At 43.4% G+C, this 16,659-nt stretch overlaps 1 protein-coding gene across 6 annotated transcripts in view; it reads right to left on the bottom strand.

Annotated features, from left to right (window-relative positions):
- TAX1BP1 (Tax1 binding protein 1) overlaps nucleotides 1-16,659 on the bottom strand; it is a 638,481-nt gene that overhangs the window by 148,577 nt on the left and 473,245 nt on the right. For all 6 annotated transcript variants that reach the window (XM_069211447.1, XM_069211444.1, XM_069211446.1 and 3 more), the window contains one exon: nucleotides 2,962-3,145. In XM_069211447.1, the coding sequence (XP_069067548.1) occupies nucleotides 2,962-3,145 (184 nt within the window). The remainder of the gene's footprint in view (nucleotides 1-2,961; nucleotides 3,146-16,659) is intronic.

Below are 16,659 nucleotides of genomic sequence, written 5' to 3'. Positions count from 1 at the left end.
TTGATAGAGACATGACATATGATGATGGGTAGATAAGTGTGATAAGATGACAGCAGGGATTCATAGATATCTAGTATAACAACCCACCCAGGAGCCATTCAGTGACACACGAACATGCCAAGCACAGAAACAACATATACATATATATATATACATATATATATATATACATATATATATATATATATACATATATATATACATATATATACATATATATATATATATATATATACACACACACATACACACATGAATACACACACATAGGGGAGATGTGGCCTTGCAGCTTTACATGTAATAGTAGCCTGGCTGCGGAATTCTGGATACATTGTAGTTTTTTCATAATAGATCGAGATGATCCATGGTAGAGGCCATTGGCATAATCCAGTTTGGATAGTACAAGTGAGATAGTAGCTTGCACCTTGTGTGGAAATCCGAGGTGGGGGAAGATGCGTCGTAAAGTCTTCAAGGTGATGAAGCTTGTTCGTGCTAATTTGTCCACTTGGGCATTCATAGTTAACTTGGAATCCATGGTGATTTTAAGGTTTTTAACTTCCTTGGATAATTGAGGTGGTCCGAGATCATCAGGCCAGGCACACAGAAGGTCATAACTTTTCCAAACACCACATATGAGTATTTCTGTTTTGGAGGTATTTAGTTTGAGATAGCTCCAGGTCATCCACTGATCAATGGCTCTGAGGCAACTGAAGATTAGTGAGTTTTCAATGTTTTTGGGGCATTCTAATTTAAGTAGTATTTGTGTGCCATTGCATAGTTGTAGCATGTGAGATGGAAATCATTGATCAGTTCTGGTAAAGATATCATGAAGATGTTGAAAAGCAAAGGTGAGATGATTGATCCTTGGGGGGCTCCTGCTTTTGTGAGGTAGGGTTCGGACGAGAAGGGGGGCGAGTGGATGATATTAGATGATCTTTGAAGATAGGAAGTAATCCAGTCAATAGCAATCCCTTGTATGCTGGCTTCGTGGAGTCTTTGAATTAGGGTGTCATGGTCAACCGTATCAAAGGCAGCCGAGAGGTCCAAGAGAAGTAGTGCAGCAACTCCATTGCGGTCGACTGTGTTTTTAAGATCATCCCAGATTGCTATGAGTGCCGATTCAGTGCTTCTTCCTGGGCGGAATCCAGTTTGGAAGTCTGAAAGTATAGAATTGTCTTCAATGAATTGTGACATATGGGCTAATGCTGCTCTTTCTACCAATTTGCCCAGGAAAGGTCCATTTGTAATTGGTCTGTAGTTGTTGGGTTTTTGTGGGTCTAGGTTTGTTTTCTTTAATAACGGTTGTATATATACCTTTTTCAGGTCTACAGGAAAAGTTCCTGAAGTTAAAGTGTTGTTGATGATGATGATTCGATTCTTCTTACAGGTGTGGCAGCAGAAGTAGATAGAAGAATGTTCTTGAAGATTTGTGGTGGGCAAGGGTCAGAAGGGCAACCGGAAGGTCTGCTTGTTTTGACCAAATCCATCAATTCACCTTGGGATATTTGTTTGAAGGACTGTAGAGGTTGGGTTGGTTTATTCTTAGAGGGTATTTTAGGAAAGGGGTTGGTGCTGACGGTTTTCTTCTGTTTGAGTCCAATGTGTCTGCCTTGGTTGTGTAATGAGTTGCCAATTTGTTTGTGAAATCTTGAGTAGTGGGATGACTTCCTTCCATACATGTAGGTTTTCGAAATTCATTGAGAATTTTATAAAATTCCTTGGTTGTAGACTGAGCATTTTGAATTCTGTCTGAGCAGTAACTTTTTTTTTTTTTAGCTTTTTTGATTGATGATTTGTATATTCTGTTAAGTTTATGTAGCTGCAGTTTGTCTTGACTGTGGTTTGTTTTGAGCCAGGTCCGCTGCAACTTTCTGATTTGTTGCTTTATCTTTTTAAGTTCTGTGTTTCTCCAAGGTGTTGGATTTCTTTTGTCGTGTTTAGTTTTTCTGAGTGGTATTAGGATATCAAAAGCTTCCTGTAGCCACTCAAAGTTTTGGCACAGAATTAATTGTATCTAGATCTGTGTTGGCTGTTAGTTGTGTTTCTAAGTCATCCAAATTGAGTTTGCTCCATGGTCTATAGGTGCATGTATGTAAGTAGTTGTGGGGTGTGTTGATTTGTGGAGTTGTATGTCGGAAAGTTATCAAATGGTGGTCTGACCAAGTGATTGGTGTGATGCTATGAACTGTAACTAGTTCAGGCTTGGCAAAAATGACATCTAGGATGTGTCCAGCGATGTGTGTGGGATTGTGTACAATCTGATGTAGGTTCAATGCGACTAGGCCAGTGGTAATAGCTTTTGGATGGGGCATATTGGGTTTGTCAAACCAAATGTTTAGATCCCCAAGAATGCATAGGTTGGAGTACAGTGTAATAAGGTTTGAGACTGTGTCTAGAAAAGCATCTGGGAATGTGGAGTTGTAAGATGGAGGTCTGTAAAGGAGGAGAAAGTTACAGGAGGAAGTTGGAGTAGGGTGGCATCTGGTAAGGAGGGCTTCACAACCTTGTAGGGAGATGCTGTCTGTTCTAATGAGGGTCATTGCCTGTTTGAATATAATAGCTGGTCCACCTCCTCTCTTGCCTATACGGTTTTGTGTGATGGTTTGATGGCCTGGAGGAATGGCTTCGTGCAACACTGGGGCCATGTCATCTCCCAACCAGGATTCCGTTATGAATAGTAAGTCATGATGCGATATGGATCAATTTCTGTCACTTTTATGCTTAAAGTCAAGCTTTAAATATTTCATGCATTTCTCTGTTTCTCCTATTGCCATTTTATTCCCTTTCTACCTTTTGTGTCAGTCTGTCCAGCTAGCTAGTAAGATTTTCTTTTTAAAATCCATTGTGGAAATGTTTTAGTTCCCTGGATCCTATATAAAGTTAACATCTTTTTGTAAATGGTGATAGACTATTTTTTGATAACATCTACTATTAAACGAAGAAAGATAATTAGTTACGCACCTCTGGGTTCAGTTGTCACATAGGGATTTCCAAATTTTAGTTCAGGTAGTATATTAGGTACTGGTGCCACCATCCCTCCTTCAACTGAGTAGTGGTTGAAAAACTGTATTCCAGGTGGAGGTCCCTGACAACTGTGACCTTCAGGTACCCTTTCCTCTTGACTATCCATTCTCTGTTCAAGTGCCTAATTAATAAGACCACATGTTAATTTGGATTTAGATAATAAATTATTACAGCACATATACGTTTGCAAAAAATATTCAATTACCAAACAGTGACAATTACAAATTTAAAAGGAGCCATTATAGTTAAAATGTTGAAAAATGTTTTAATAGAAAAATATGGAACATTTAATTTCCATTTGTTATCCAGGATTAACTTCTGTGTGCAGTGAAGAACCAGTTTTTGCAACTTACTTCAGAATATATTAAGCTTTCTTTAAAATGTTGGTAACATTAGCCTTAAGGAGATATGTACAGCACTGCATACATGGTTCAAGGAAGGATCTTCAGGCCATTAACGAACGACCAGCCTAGACCATGATTAGGGATGGATTGGTATCAATGTAATTATGATTACATACTCTTTTAAATACAATAATAATATTTAAATTCTTATAACATTTGGTAGAATATGTGTAACAGTCATAACATTGCAGACATTTGAATGTCCCAATCCTCACACCTGCCAATAAGTGAAATTGTCTAACATTTTTTATTTATTTTTTAACACTGGTATTTAAGGCTTTTCAGAACGCTAGTTGGTACGTAGTAGAACAAACAAAACAAACAGAAATGAAACTCCATGCAAAGCCCTATACCAGATTAAGTACAGTGCTCCACGAATCAAATAAGGAAATAAGAGAAAAAAGAAAAGACAGTCCTTATCTGCAGATTATATTCAAGGGGTGGAAGGTCTTTGCATCTGATCAATGGCAGTAATATCTGAGTCACTCTGCGGTCAGGACTTTTTCAACCTGTCTGGCATAACCGTGCTCGGGACAACACATTCCATTTCCCTCTTAACATATGATCTTTCACAACATTTCAATGAAATCCTATGGTGGCAGTTCAGTACACTAACACATCAATTTAGTGAATGTACATTAGAGCTCAACCATCACCTTTAAGGAAATACAAAAGTTTACCATATTACTCCATGAACTGAAAAATGATAAATGACAAAAATATTCTCAAAAATCAAATAAGCAGGTATTAAAAATACAAAAGCATTTACTTTTTTTCCTTGTGTTATGAAAAACTGTCCATACATGCAAGTGGGGTGATATATGACATGGGAACAAACCGAGGACAATGAAAGATACGTTTAAGTGTATATGTGTAAGTTAGTATATGATAAAGGGCAGCGGAGTGCTGGAGAGGATCAAAGACAAGCATAACATCAACGAGTGATAGGAGAGATGGCTGACTTGTGAACAGTTAATGCATTATAAGGTAGTGTTATATAAAAGAGGTGAGTCTTTAACTCTTTACTAAATTGGATTATCATGTGCACAAAATAAGAGAGCAGATCAAGATGGCGCCTTGAATAAACATACTGAGAAGCTCTGCCAAACCAATGCATGTAAGCTCTCAAATGTGTAGAAATAAGCTACTGAAGGATGGAAGAAAGAATCAGGGTTATGTGTTTTACAAAGCCTGAACAGCAAGACTCTCTGGGGAGAAATGAGACGTCAACAATTTCAGGTCCCCAGGGGTGGTTCACCACAAGAGCAGAACTGGTGACCAGGTGACCTAAAATGGCCTCACCAGTTCTTCACAGAAGTAGAGCAGTGGTTCCACTGCAGAGGTTGCATGCGCTATTTTCCTCCACAATTAATGGTTAATAAAAGACCTCTGCTGCCTTATACAGAAAAGCCATGAAGGAGGCAACTTCATTTGTAGGGTTGCCCAAAGGGCATAAGTCCACTTTAGGATAAGTGTCCACGCACCTTGCATTCTGAAACGCTAACTACTGCTGTCTGTGTATATAGGGGGGCAGCACCTGAATAGGATCTGAATCACAACCACAAAGCCTCTCTCTCAAGCCCCTGAATCAACTCCTGCACCTTGTGTCCGGACAGGCTTGATCATCTGATAGGGAGAGGATGTGGTATAACAGCCTAAGCTGCCGACTTCAGAGCTGGGGAAACTAGGATTGAGTCTCTGCATAAGCTCAACATCCTGGTATTCTGGGCAAATCCCTTAATCTCCTACAATTCAGCACCTTTGGACCCTCACGGGTGATTTGCTGTGCTTTACAAATCCTAGATTTATCAATTTATACTCTGTCATTTTTTGTAACATATCAGAGGTCGGTGCTGGCAGAGTGCCCTGTAAAGCCTTTGTTAAAGAGGATTGCTCTGTACCAGAATGTCATCACTGAGTTCATCAGGCCTGGTAAAGAAAGCTAGCTCTAGAGACTAAAGTACATCCTGGCACAGGACCCAAGATCCTGGCCTGCCCTGATGTAAAGTCTATAAAGCCAGACTATCATGAGCAGGGCGAGACTCCATTTTCTCTATTTTTGCAGAATCATTGACATGTCTGCCTTTGGCACAGATGGTGTCTGTCCTCATCTTTCCAAGAAACCATGAAAGTGTCAAGTCACCCAGACAATGACATCGATAAGAACACCTGTTACTGAGCTGATACCGGACTAAGTTCAGGAGGAAATGAGCTAATGTGATGTGTGCTTTCCTTTCAAGGAACTCTCACTTCCAGACTGCTGATATCTACAGCATTTTGCTGTAAAAATGCAGAGAGTTGATTCTCAGAAAGAAACTCTAGATGTAATTTACGCGGCCCATGTTCCCCTAATGAAGCACATAGAAGAGGCTTTTAGGGTATTATGTTGCAAGATGACATTTTAACAATGGTAGAAATGTTAATTTTATTCTTGTTGTTCGCAACATGCATTTGTGCTGTTTTAATAATATTCTGTGTGGTTATTATGGATGTACTAAGCAACAGGGTAAGACTGTTAAAATTAATGCTTTTTAGTTCAAAGTGTCTTTTTCTTAGTGCAGTTTGTGTGTGATATATTGTAGAGTGAAATTGGACTTTTCAAACCACCACTGCCTCCCTGAATCATTGTTTCGGGACTGTTGGTAACTAAAAAGCACTGACACCACTTCAACTACATATAGGCTGGGTCCTGCAGGGCTACAATAATTAGTCTTTCACATTCAATTGCTGGTGCATTGAACTAAGTTCACTTGTGACACCTGTGGGAGTGAAAACAAACCTACCAGAGCTAAGCCAGCCCTACCTGTTGTAGTACCACCTGATGGTGGTGCTGTCCATGAGAGCCTGAACCTGCCTTCCTCTTAGAAATGCTTTTAGCAACAGGGAAATGGCCTGCAGCTCCAACAGGCTGATGTGGAGACAGGTCTCTGTTGGAGACAAGAGGCCTGTGATCTCCTCCACTCTCAGGTGACCTCCCTGTTCCAGCAGCAGCACATCAGGCACCACCGTTCCCCTATCCCAGCAGCAGTTCATCAGTCAGCACAGTCCACTTTGGGTTGGGCAGGAGAAGAGTCTTCCGCTGGTCCAACTGTGGCTGAGTAGCCACGCTGCAGATCTTTTGCAACCTATTAAACTTGATTGTAATTAGACATGGTTCCACGTTTCTAGTCCCGCTGATACTTCAGGTTTCCCTGTAGAGCTCGCATTTGCCACCTGGCACATGCTAGCACAATGCAGGAGGCCAAGATGCCAGACTCCTCAGAGCCACGCTTACCGAGACCCAAGTCTGAGGCTGAAACATTGGGATCATAGCCCAAATGTCTTAGACTTGTTATGATGGAGAGAAGGCCCGAAACCACACTGAATTCAGGATGGCTCCAAAGAAAGGGAGCATCTGTGAAGGGGTCAGGTGTGACTTAGACATATTGATGTAAACCCAGATGATGTAAGGAGATTTGCCATCATCTGAAGGTGGTCAGGGTTGCCTGGTCTATGACTGACTGTGGCGAGCCGGTCTTCAACAGTCAGCTGTCGAGGTACATGAAAACTGCAGTCCCCTACCTCTGAAGATGTGCTACGACCACTGCCATCCATTTCATAAAAATCCAAGGGACACTGTGAGGCCGAAGAAAAGTACAACAAATAAAAAAATGCTTCTGGCCACCTCAAACCACAAGTAGTTTCTGTGCAAGTGCAGGACAGGTACATGAAAGCAGGTGTTGTGCAGGTCCAAAGCCACCATCTAGTCACCTGGATCCAGGGCATACAGAACCTGGGCCAACATAAGCATCTTGAATTGGTCCTTCCGCAGGAAGGCATTCAGAGGGCAGAGACCTAACATAAGACAAAGGCCTTCCTTCTTAATCAACATGCGGAAACAGCAGGAATACCGTTCAGTCCCTATTTCTGGGGCCATACCCTTCTCTTGGCTCTTTTGGGCCAAAAACAGCCTGTACCTCTTGGAGCAAGATGGACAGGTGCTCCTCTGAAAGACATTGTAACATCGCAGGAGGTTTCTCTGGTCAAAAGGGTAGCTTCCCCAAACCATCTGAAGGACACACCTTTTGGAAGTTATCTTTTGCCACCCTTTGAGGAAACGTGTGTTCAAGCATCCAACAGGGTGGGTACATGCCAAGAACAAACTAAATTGGCTTCGAGGCTGATGCCACAGGTGGGGTGGGGGGATGTTAGAGGGGTTAGTGCCAGGGGTAACAGGGGGTGGATCGGTGCAGGGGAGGGGGAATGAGGAGTGCCCTGCCCACTGGTGGCCTGCGTGTTATCTGCTTGATTCTTGTGCTGAGAAGCCAGTTGTGTAGCTGGTGGGTCTTGGCAGTAGGCCTATCTTCTGGAGTAGCCTCAAAAGGGACAAAACTGGTAAGGTACTTTTGAAGTCCAGATTTTCTTGAAAGTGTTCTAACCTTTATAGGTATTCTTACCAAAAAGGCAACATCCATTTAACAGCGTGTCAATCAGAGAGGCTTGCATATCCCCAAACACGTTTGTGGATCTCATCCAAGTGTGCCACTAAAGCACCATGCTAGTGCTAACTTGCTCTGCCGAAGCAGACGATAGTGTCCAGCCCAGAATAGATCATATATTTTGCAGCATCCTGACCATCCTGGATAGTTAGAGTAAGGTTGGCCTGAAACCCCTCAGGGACTGCCAGCAAGATCACGCCAACCATGTCCCATAAAGCATGGGTATATATTCCCAGCAAAACATATGGCATGGAATGACCAAAGGAAAGACTGGCAAAGTAAAACATCCCCCTCCCAAATGCTTCAATTTGTTTTGGCTCTGTCTGGGGGGTTGTAGGGAATGAACTGGCATTCACCCTATTGATGGAAGCCTGAAGCACCAAACTTTCTGGTGAAGGGTGGTGCGTCAAGAAGTCAGAGTTGTCTGGCATCAGCCTATGGCACCTGGCAACCTGCATATTCACTAGTGGACGGGATCAAGGCTTAAACCAGGTGCTCATAAGGATGTCTGTTAGGTCTTCATTAAAGAAAATAAGTTACTAACCTGTAACTGCAGTTCTCCAGTATTGGTATCTTTCATAGATTCACATGCAACCCACCCTCATCCCCAGAGAGGTTCCCCTTATAGCTCGGGATCCTCTCTGTGAAGGGTATAAAAAAAAAACAAAATAAATCTGGTGGGGAAATCCACCAGTTGCAGCTGTAATATGCTCTGAAGCTCTAGTATGAGAAACATTGACCTGCCCATGCTCCGCATCAATATATTGACTGTTGAAGACATGCTCATATTGGTACCTCAATGCTTGACACTAAATTTTTCTGGATTATGTGCGTTTTGCTCTTGTTGACAATTCTGTGTTTTCGTCTTAATTTGTATTGTGATCAAGTTTGACGAGGCGGATGTAAACAACTAGGCTCATGTAGACAATGTTTGCTGTTGTTGACGAGGCCTTCACCGCAGACGAGGCCTTCGTAGAGGATGCAGTCATAGGCAAGGCCGTCGTCGACAAAGCATACAGAGACAAGACCATTGTAGATGTGGTTCTATAGACTAGGTCATTGTAGGCAAGGCTGTAGTAGTAGACAACCATCAGAAAAGGCTGTCGCATATCAACATTGTAGATGAGACTGTCACAGATGACTATCATAAAAGAGGCCATCGTATATGACCGTCGTAGACCATCGTATATGAGGTTGTCATAGACGACCGTCATAGATGATACTGCCATATAGTAGCATCATAGAGGAGGCTGTCGTGGATGACTGTTGTAGATGAGCACCGTAGATGAGGCCGTCGTGGATGAGCACCGTAGATGAGGCCGTCGTGGATGAGCACCGTAGATGAGGCCGTCGTGGATGAGCACCGTAGATGAGGCCGTCGTGGATGAGCACCTTAGATGAGGCCGTCGTGGATGAGCACCTTAGATGAGGCCGTCGTGGATGAGCACCGTAGATGAGGCCGTCGTGGATGAGCACCTTAGATGAGGCCGTCGTGGATGAGCACCTTAGATGAGGCCGTCGTGGATGAGCACCTTAGATGAGGCTGTCGTGGATGAGCATCGTAGATGAAGCAGTCGTAGATGAGGCCGTCGTCGACGATCACCGTAGACGACCACCACCGTAGCCGACCGCCGACCACCACCGTAGCCGACCGCCGTCGACCACCACCGTAGCCGACCGTCGTCGACCACCACCGTAGCGGACCGTCGTCGACCACCACCGTAGCGGACCGTCGTCGACCACCACCGTAGCGGACCGTCGTCGACCACCACCGTAGCGGACCGTCGTCGTCGAGCACCGTAGCGGACCGTCGTCGTCGAGCACCGTCGAGGACCGTCGTCGACGAGCACCGTCGAGGACCGTCGTCGACGAGCACCGTCGAGGACCGTCGTCGACGAGCACCGTCGAGGACCGTCGTCGACGAGCACCGTAGAGGACCGTCGTCGACGAGCACCGTAGAGGACCGTCGTCGACGAGCACCGTAGAGGACCGTCGTCGACGAGCACCGTAGAGGACCGTCGTCGACGAGGACCGTAGAGGACCGTCGTCGACGAGGACCATAGAGGACCGTCGTCGACGAGGACCGTAGACAACCGTCGTCGACGAGCACTGTAGATGACCACTGTAGCTGACTGTCATAGACGACCACTGTAGACGAGGCCATAGTAGATGACCATCACAGATGAGGCACCCGTAGATGAGGCCCTTCGTAGATGAGGCCATCATAGACCACTGTAGATGACCGTCGTAGACGAGCACTGTAGATGACCGTCGTAGACGAGCACTGTAGATGACCGTCGTAGACGAGCACTGTACATGACCGTTGCAGACGACCACAGTAGATGACCCCCCGAGGGGGGCAGATGGGGGTAATAGCCCCGACCTGCCTCCTGTGGGCACAGACAGTACACTAGATGCCAGGGAATACTTTTCTTTAAACAAAAAAAAGTAAAAAAAAAAAAGGGGCGGGTTGGGGGCAAGGCCATGCACCCACCCACAAAAATGGGGGAACTTTTAGGGGCAGACAGCCGTTTTTTCCTACTCATTTCCAATATTTCTTTATTTCAACTATAATTTTCCATGGGAAAACCTTGAGGGATCTACACATATGACCCCTTGCTGAATTGTGTCTACTTTTCAGAAATCTATAGATTTTCTAGATTTATTCATGTGTTTCTCATTGGTTTCCACCACAAACTGGAAGTAGGTACAGAGCACAAAAAATAGGGAAAGTAAGCTATCTCTTAGAAAAATGCAAATATTCTGGTACAAAATTAGGTTTTTTGGTTCAGCTCCGCATGTACATGAAAGCTGGGAAGAGGATGACTTTAGTAAAGTAAACCGTTTGTGGATTTTTAGGAAAAAAACCAACACTTATCTGAGGCACTTTCACCCTATTTTTCTAAAAAAACTCAAATGTTTGCTATATTTTGCCTATTTTATCGGTCCTCTCTAGGGGAATCCACAAATTCTGGGTACCTTAAGAATCCCCAGGATGTTGGGAAAAAAATGACGCAAATTTTGCATAGATACCTTATCTGGAAAAAAGTTATGGAGCCCAATGCACAAACTACTGCAAATAGTCAAAAAAAGGGCCTCCAGCTAATAGGTGAAAATATTTTTACAAATTAAAAACATCAAGAAGGATAGGCTGTCTGGCAGCATAACTATTGTTTCCACCAAAGACTGTCAGAACAAAGAGGAAAGTTTGTCACACGCTTGGCAAGCTAGAAACATAAACTCCGGTTAGGTTTGCATTTATTTGTATGTAGAGTTTTTGCAGCTATGGCCTTCAAAACAGTCCAACAGGGGAAGTAGATAAAAATATGTTACCTAAATTGAAGGCAATAGGGCCCAAATGCAAATTTTACAGCAATCTGCAATGAAAATCCCAAAGAAGGGAGACTTAGGCCCTCATTATGAGTGCGGTAGTATCAAGACCGCCATACTTGCGATGGTGATCGGACCACTGCAGACAGGGCGGTCTGACCGCCCTATTATGACCGTGACAGATGGGCCACGACAGCCGGCACAGTCAGGTTGCCACCTGTCACCAGCCTGGCAGTCTCGGCGGTCACAGTCCGCCAAGGCGGCGCTGCAAGCAGCGCTGCCCTTGGGTTTAGGAGTCCCCTTTCTGTCAGCCTTTGCATGGCGGTCTCACCGCCATGCAAAGGCTGGCAGAAAGGGGGCATCGCAGGCCCCAAGGACAGCCTGGTTGTGCATTTCTCTGCCTGAATTACAGGCAGTGAAATGCACAACTGGTGCTGTCGCACACGACGTAACACAACATTGCCGCCGGCGCGATTATGAGCCAGCGTCAATGTTGTGGTGAGTTTTCTGCTGGCCCAGTGTGCAGAAATGCTGTTTTCGCCGGCTGGCCCAGTGAAAAAATCCTAATAGGACGGGCAGCATACCACTAGTTCTGGCGGCATGCTGGCTGCAGCGGCTTCAGCGGTATTTTAAAAAGAGCACCGAAGTCGTAATGAGGGCCTTAGTCTTTGATGAAGTGGCAGAAGTAAAATAAGTCTTGTTAAAATTAGGGTGGGAAGGCCTTGGGGGGTGCGAGGAGGAAGCTGTGTACACATCTTATTCATGTATATCATTATTATGTTCCAATCACCAGTACAAGGAGAGTACTAAACTGCATTAGTGTATGAAGAATTTTCACTACGGATCCTAGCTGTGTAACATGCACAGTCAGATGTTAGTTCCTTGATGTATCTTTTGAATGCTCTGTTCTCCAAAACCCTTTGCAAGTGCTTCTTATCTGCCTTCACTCTGAAAGCAGGAAGAGCTTGCTCAGTTAATAAGGTTGGGTGCAGAAAAGGCCGTATCTCAGATTTAGATTACTTGGAAATTTGTAGAAATGGATATGGTTTAAAGTGTGTCAATTGTCAAATCCCTGCTGGGATCAGTGAAAAAAATCAGTTTATACATATGCTGGAACAAACAAAAGCAGAAAGTATTACCCTTCAGGAGATTTGTGTTATTGAAGACAACTTGTTTTATTGACTAAACACTCTTGCCTTCAGGAAATCAAGCACCTCAGTTTAAAAAGAGTATTGATAAACAAAGCTTCAGCTAAAAAGAAAATCAAAACTCAGGTGCTAAAAGATAAAGAAAGGCCATTATTAATTGCCCTATCAGAGGTGGCAAAGAAATGCCACCTAATGAAAACATCCAAAGACAATAAGAAGAGAAAAAATACTAATAAAACCAGGGAAGTCAGCAGAATTGAATACTCCAAACTCAACCAAGCAGAAAACTCTGGTTGCACTAATTGCTCACAATGAGATTCTCAAAGCAGTGAAAACTATTTCCACTTCTATGGAACATGGTACTTAAGGCTCATCAGCCAAGATTTACAAATTATTTTCTGATTTGCTTGTCCCGCAATTTAAAATAGTATCTGAGGCATTTATGAAGAGAGGTTCCAACTTCTATCTTTTAAAATTAGGAAACACACCATTTTCATAAAACTATGTGTAGAAAGTTGAAGCACTGTCAATCTCAGCTCATCAGATTCAAATACAGCACGATTCTTCCTAACCAAACATGGTTTATAAACAGCACCTCTTGGATGTTAACATTTGTTATCTTTGAGAGGTAACAGATTATGCTGAGATAGAATAACTTTTCTTCACTGTCTGGTTTGTCAATACAGAAAAGGCATTTGAACTAGTAATTTCTAGTACATTCCGGACATTTATAACAGCTATAGTTAAAAGTTTTTTTTCTGCCAAATTTACTAGTTGGCTGAGAAATAATTTGGTGATTTACATGCGAGCCACCCTCCTCCCCTTAAAGGCTCTCCTTCTTGGCCAGTGAGGTTTATCCCACTAGTGCTTGGAAAATCTGAGGAAAGATGCCTCTGTTGGGTGTGTCCAAGAGTGCTGTCACCTGATTGGTCATTGTTCAACTTTGGTCCTTTTTTTAAATGGACATGGACAGGCTATTAAACTGAATCTTACATTCCCTTAACAGCCTATCATACTGGGAGATACTGCTTACTATGATACCATGGGACTCCCACAACGACGACGGGGAATGATTCAAGCATGTGAATCTATGAAAGATATCAATACTGGAGAACAGGATTTACAGGTAAGTAACACATTTTCTCCAGTATTGGGTATCTTTCATAGCTTCACATGCTTGAATCAGAATAGGTAGCAGTGCAATACATTAGCAACAAATATACATGATTATGACAGCAGAAGGTGGGTATAACATTATATAACATATGGTAACAGGCTCACATTAATGGAAAAGATGCCGAAGTACTGCTTGACCCACAGCTGTTTCAGAAGTCTGTGCTGTATCCAGACAGTAGTGCTGGGTCAAAGAGTGCCTGTTCTTCCATGTTGCACCACAGCACATATTTTCAATGGGCACCCCAGAAAATAAGGCCGCTGTTGTGGCAACTGCTCTTGTAGAGTGTGCTCAACTCTTTTGTCTTAAAAGTCTGCTTGCCTTACAATGGCAGAACTGGAAGGCCAATTAAATCCACCTTGCTATGGTAGATTTAGAGACGGGTCCACCTTTATTGTTACGATAGGCCACAAAGAGTTGATCAGTAGTATGAATATGCTTAGTTCATTGTAAATACATTTTTAAACATCTCTTGACATCAAGAGAATGAAGACTGTGTTCCGCTAGTGTTTGAGGATTAGGGAATAAAGTCTTAAATATAACTGGTTGATTTAGAGGAAAATCAGAGGGAACCTTTGGTATGAATTTGAGATTAGTTTGCAGGATTACCATGGAATCTTTAAATTGTAGGAAAGGTTTCCTAATAGTGAAGGCCTTAAGTTTGCGGAGATAAGGGCTAATAACAACAACACCTTCCAAGTAAGGAACTTTAGTTCAGCTCTGTGAAGTGGTTCAAATGGAGTTTTAATCAGTTTGGATAGCACAGTGTTAACCTGCCATGCAGGTGGCCGCAATTTTATTGCAGGATATGCCCTGAAAAGTCCTTGAAGAAATTGGACAATTAATCTGTGTGACCATAAGGAAGGAGATCCCAAAGTCCGCCTATACCTGGAAATAGAAGCCAAATGCACTTTGACAGAGGAGTGTGTTAAACCAGATTTGGCTAGATACAGTAAATATGGTAACACTTGTTCAGCAGGAGATGTAATGGGATGTACTTTAGATTTCTCTATTTTACAGACAAAAACGTTTCTATCTGAAGCAATATGTTTTGTTGGTAGAATCAGTTCTAGCCTTTTCAGAAATACTCTGACAATCCTCTGGAATGTCTAGGTGCTGTAGCTCATGGTGCTCAGGAGCCAAACTGATAAATGCAGAGAAACTGGGTCGGGTTGAAGGACTTGGTGATTGCTCATCAACAACAAGTCTACTTGGGGCTTGAGTTGAATGTGTTAGTCCAACAACAGCATGAGGATCTCTGTAAACAAGTTTTCTGGGCCATTGTGGAGCTAAGAGTTTCAAGTGGCATGGTTCCCATATGATTTTTCAGAGAACCCAGGGACTAAGTGGGATCAGGGGAAAAGAGTAGGCATAAGTCCCAGACCACTGCATGGAAAAGGCATTCCCCCAGGACCCCTTTGGAGGGTATCTGCTGACGTAAAACCGGCATTTATTGTTCTCTTGTGAGGCAGAAAGATCCAGATTGGGCTTGCTCCATCATTGAAATATGACATCCCGAAACAGTTGGTTCAATTACCATTCGTGACAACTTGGGTATGTTCTGCTCAGGGTATCTGCTAGAGAGTTGTGTACTCCTGGGAGATGTCCTGCTTTTAAGGTCACTTGATGTCTCAGTCCCCAGCGCAAAATAGTTTGAGCTTCCTCGGACAGAATCCTGGATTGTGTACCTCCTTGTTTGTTGAGGTAATACATACTCCTTGTGTTGTCTGTCCTTATCAACACAGAGGAACCTTGAACTTTCAGCAAGAAAGCTTAAAGAGCCAATGAGATTGCGCTGAGCTCGAGGAAGTTGATATTCAGTTTTGACTGTTCTGGAGTCTACTTGCCTAGAATCTGGAGATCTTGCAAATGAGCTCATCAACTTTCCAGAGAGCGCTTCCTGTAATGACCTATTCTGAAATAGAGGGAAGGAATGTCAGTCCTGCAGAGAGATTATTGGAGCTTACCCACCAGGTAAGAGCTGCTTTCATGACAGATGTGATTTATACAATGTCATTGAATTGTCCTTCCGATTGGAGCCACTGTGCGTCAAATTGCCCCTGGAAAGGTTACATTTTGAGACGAGCGTGAGCTATTAAGAAAATGGCTGAAGACATCATGCCTAGTAGAGATTTGATCACACGAATTGAAGGACACTTTCTCCTTGAAAGGGAACGATCCAGAATGGGGACTTTCTGTTGTCTGTTTACAGAATGCCTTGCCAAGTAATGTGTTGAGAGTTACTCCCAAAGGCAAAAGGAGAGACTTCTGGAAATTGACTGTGAGCCCTAGGGTTTGAAAGAGATGAATACACTTGTCAGTAATGCTCAACGCCTGTTGGAAAGATGGAGCCTTAATCAACCAGTTATCGAGGTAAGGGAAAACTTGAACGCCTTTTTGTCGCAAATGGGTTGCCACTGGGGCAAGACATTTCGTAAATATCCGAGGAGCGGATCGGAGACCAAATGGAAGGACTTTGAACTGGTAATGAGTACTGGTTACTGTAAACCTGAGGAATTTGCGATGACTGGAATGGAGGGCAACGTGGAAAGAGGCATCCTGGAGATCGTGGCTTGTGAGGAAATCTCTGTGGTTGAGAAGCTGAAGAATTTCCTGGAGGGAAACCATACGTAACGATTGTTTCTTCAGGTACTTGTTGAGATTCCTGAGGTCAAGAATAGGACGACACTCCCCTGATTTCTTCCTCACGAGGAAAAAACGGGAGTAGAATTCCTTTCCTTTTTGGGAATGCAGGACCTGTTCTATGGCCCCTTTGACAACATGGCCGAAACCTCCTTGCGAAAAAGATGAAGGGGAGCTGGGAGGAATTTTGTCAGTGTAGCCTGAGGTGGAATTTGAGTGAACTCCAGAGTATGGCCATGCTTGACCAGATCCAGGACCCATTTGTCCATAGTTATTTCGCTCCACTGATGTAGATAATGGGAAATTCTGGCACACTCCGAAGGATGAGAAGGGGTTATTGCCAGTACTTGGAAGTTGTTACTGCTTCCTAGCGGTATCTCTGGTGGAAGCAGCCTGTCTTCTTCTTGGTTGCTTAGAGTAGGCTGCCATTGGTGGTGCTCAATAGAGTTGATGTTGTT

Source organism: Pleurodeles waltl, chromosome 10 (assembly GCF_031143425.1).
Source record: "Pleurodeles waltl isolate 20211129_DDA chromosome 10, aPleWal1.hap1.20221129, whole genome shotgun sequence".
Lineage (NCBI taxonomy): Eukaryota > Metazoa > Chordata > Amphibia > Caudata > Salamandridae > Pleurodeles > Pleurodeles waltl.
Note: the sequence above shows the minus strand (reverse complement) of the source record. Positions and strands in the feature narration are given on the sequence as shown.